This window comes from Megalobrama amblycephala, linkage group LG21 (assembly GCF_018812025.1).
Source record: "Megalobrama amblycephala isolate DHTTF-2021 linkage group LG21, ASM1881202v1, whole genome shotgun sequence".
Taxonomy (NCBI): domain Eukaryota; kingdom Metazoa; phylum Chordata; class Actinopteri; order Cypriniformes; family Xenocyprididae; genus Megalobrama; species Megalobrama amblycephala.
Window position 1 is genome coordinate 12,935,159 of NC_063064.1, and position 3,255 is coordinate 12,938,413.

The 3,255-nt window shown below is 40.0% G+C and overlaps 1 protein-coding gene across 1 annotated transcript; it reads left to right on the plus strand.

Annotated features, from left to right (window-relative positions):
• Positions 1-452: 452 nt before the first annotated feature.
• On the plus strand, positions 453-2,316 carry LOC125257112. Its single transcript, XM_048173569.1, has 6 exons — positions 453-691; positions 875-997; positions 1,101-1,216; positions 1,323-1,470; positions 1,541-1,656; positions 1,725-2,316. The coding sequence occupies exons 1-6, from the start codon at positions 544-546 to the stop codon at positions 2,229-2,231; spliced, it is 1,158 nt and encodes a 385-aa protein (XP_048029526.1). The 5' UTR covers positions 453-543; the 3' UTR covers positions 2,232-2,316.
• Positions 2,317-3,255: the final 939 nt, after the last annotated feature.

The following is a 3,255-nucleotide window of genomic DNA, read 5'->3' on the forward strand; positions in this document are numbered from 1 at the left end:
AAGAGCTGCTGTGCAGCAAAAATGATTTACCTATTATCACTGTAAAGCAGCTTTGACACAATTGACACATTGTAAAAAGCACTATATAAATAAAGGTTACTTGACTTGTCAAAGTGCCAGTTGTGTAGCTGTCGGGACAGAAAGCTCTCAGATTTCATGAAAAAGATCTTCATTTGTCTCCTGAAGATGAACAGAATTCTTACAGGTTTCGACACGAGGGTGAGTGATTAATGACAGAATATTCATTTTTGGGTGAACTAACCCTTTAAGCCTTGTCTGTGAAACCGGAGGCTAATGTTGTGTATTTTGACATTGCTTGACTGGAGTAGTAATCCAAATTCAGCCCTTGTGTTAACTCTCAGCTTAATGAGGCACAGGTGAAAACAACAAGCTGATTGAGGAATAGATTTGATTGGCCAACCAGCATCAGCGAGTGATTCAAAAGTGAGTAAAAATAACATAGTTTGTCTCGATACACTTATCAACCTTTATAGTCAAGGATTTTTCAGTAAATTAAATTTTTGGTATCATAACAAACTCACCATGCTTTGGCCAAAGGACATCTTGCTTTTCACAATGGTTGTGATGACACTGATTTCATCTTTAAGGGCTGGTCCTGGGGCTTTTTCTGAAATTGGAGCGGTCTCTGAAAACACAATCCGTTTTGGCACACTTTTAATAGGTGCTGAAGGTACAGTATCTGACAAAGAAAAGGGAACATCTGAACTCAAATGAGCAGAACCGTTTGAAGAATATCAGTCAAAAGAAGTTAATTAGAAAATAAAATTTTTAAAATGGGTCTTTTTAATAGAGGGATATAACTTAACATGTTTGGGGTTTTTATTTCTTAATGTGCTTTTTATTCTATATTAAGAGCGGTTCCACCTTGCTGAAGCTAAGCTGCATCGTTTGGGTCCTTCTGTGCAATGTGGAAGTGATTCAATGACCTTGCGCATTCCAGGGGCAACAAAAACTCCACACTTTCTGGTTGATCGAGGTAAGATGTTTTGGGCTTGTGAGTATGTGGGATTATTTATTTATTTATTTATTTTATTTATTTATTTAATTAATTAATTCATAAATTAACTCTCCTCCACCAGGAGATCAGTCAATAGTGCCTCTGTCTGAGATGCCAGCCAGCTGTGGTTTCTCGCTGAAGCGGGCACGCAGAGATGTTTCTCTTGTTGCTCCATACCAGGGCTGCGTCCGACTACAGGTTAGTGTGCATGCTAAAGATAAGTGCACTGTAGCTCTGCTCTGACCATGTGAAGAGTGAGCCTTGAATGATTTGGAGTTCTTTCTCTTCCTATATCTCCTAACAGGACGGAAGTTATGTTCTGCCACTGCTTGTAATGGGCGCTCCGGTGCAAATGTCTTGCCCTGCAAGTAATCTCATCCCTACAGTGTCCTGCTTTCCCTCTTACATGACTATCTCACTTGGTGTCGGAGTAGATGATGTTAAAGTTAAAGGTAAGTCCCTTAATAATTTGCGTTTTATCTAAGTTGAGGTGTTTGAGCTTTTTGTTTTTCTTTCTTGTAGTTGATGGATCATGGCAGCCTTTACTTTTAACACCTCCCAAATGCTCATTCTCACTGGAGACTGTTGATGGTTCACTGGTTATCACGGCACCATTAGGAAGCTGTTTGGAAGTGAAGGTGAAAATAATTGAGTGCACTTGTCTGATTTTACATGTATGGTAGTTGACATTTCATGTCTTTTTTAGGATGCTGAAATGCAGCTCCCTCTGATGTATGGTGACCGGGAAGTGACTCTTTCTTGTCCCTTGACTCCAATGCTGGCCCCAACAACCATTGCTCCTGTCCAGGACCCATTGGACAGTCATCAAATATTTTACCCTTCCCCATTTGGAAAACCCTGGTGGTATCATCCACATTCTCCTCGTTACCCTGTACCTCCCACTGTGCCTCCAACGACTCTTCCTCCTCAAGACCCTAACCAACATGTGTTCCCTCACATGTATCCCATGTCAATGTTTGATCCTTACTTGTATTCTAGTGGTTCTGCAGCAAAATGGCCCGGGTACCAGATGTTTCCTCCCTATTTATACCACTCCAAGAGCCCAGTTGAAGCAACAACGACACCTTCCACAACCACCGCTGCTCAGTTTGAGCAGTTTGCAGGTTATCCTCCAATGTACCCAATGTTCTATGGGCGTCAATCCTTCAAGCCTTTTGTTCCTGCTGGTGGAAAATATCGCTTCATGCCCTAGCATCCTCAAGATCCAGGATTTTCTACATCAAATTATATCAAATATTTACTGTAACAAACCGGAATAAATGAGTGGTTGGATCATGCCAGGTGCTTCAGTCTTTGTTTGTTTTGGGGTGGTTTTTTTTTTTTTTTTTTTTTTTTTCTCTCCCCTGTGGTTGTATACTGCCGTTTGTTATGAGTTCACAGGTTATACTTTAAATTAATAGAAAATATTTCTATATACACAGTATACAAAACAGATGGGTGTCTATACAGATATATATTTTATTTTTTTTATTTTTTTTTAAATAAACTTTCCATAAACTCTACCCGCGATACACCACGCAAGCTGGATTGAGGAAAGAGTTAAATAGGTTGTCCAAAGACTTGATTTTTACTTATTTGTCCCAACGTTAGCATAAATGAGGACTCTGGGGAAGGAAGTGCATTCAACAGAGCCTTGAGGTTATGATGCCCTCTAGTGGTCCACTGGAGATGGACATGTTCATTCCAGAGGAAAAAAAGATATTGAGGTAGAAGAGTTAGGTACTCGCCATAACACTCCAATTTCACAAAAACGTGCCCAGTATATAGATGAAGATATCATTTTAGCTAACTATAACAGTGCCTTTTCAGTTAACAGTGGTTGTTCAGTTGACTACATCCACCCATACCCACATAAATGGCAATGAGAGATTGAACAAAGACCAACCTAAGGCAACCATCAAACCAATTACAGAGAAATATTCTTCTGAAAAAATTCCAGTCAATATGTATTTTGAGACGTTTAATACAAATGTAGAGGAGAACAACAAATAAAACATGAGACTTCTCAAGATACAAAGCATGTTGCGTTCACACAGATTTTAAGCTCCATCACAAAGCCTGAAACATCAGGGCACAATGGCACACTTATGACGCAGTCTGGCTCCATCCAAGGGTCCTTTGAGAATCTCATGGTGGGAGAGGAAAGTTATGTCACCAGTCCTCCGCCTGCAGCCACGCCTCCATTAAAGACTAGTTAGTATTTATCTGAGAGCTTC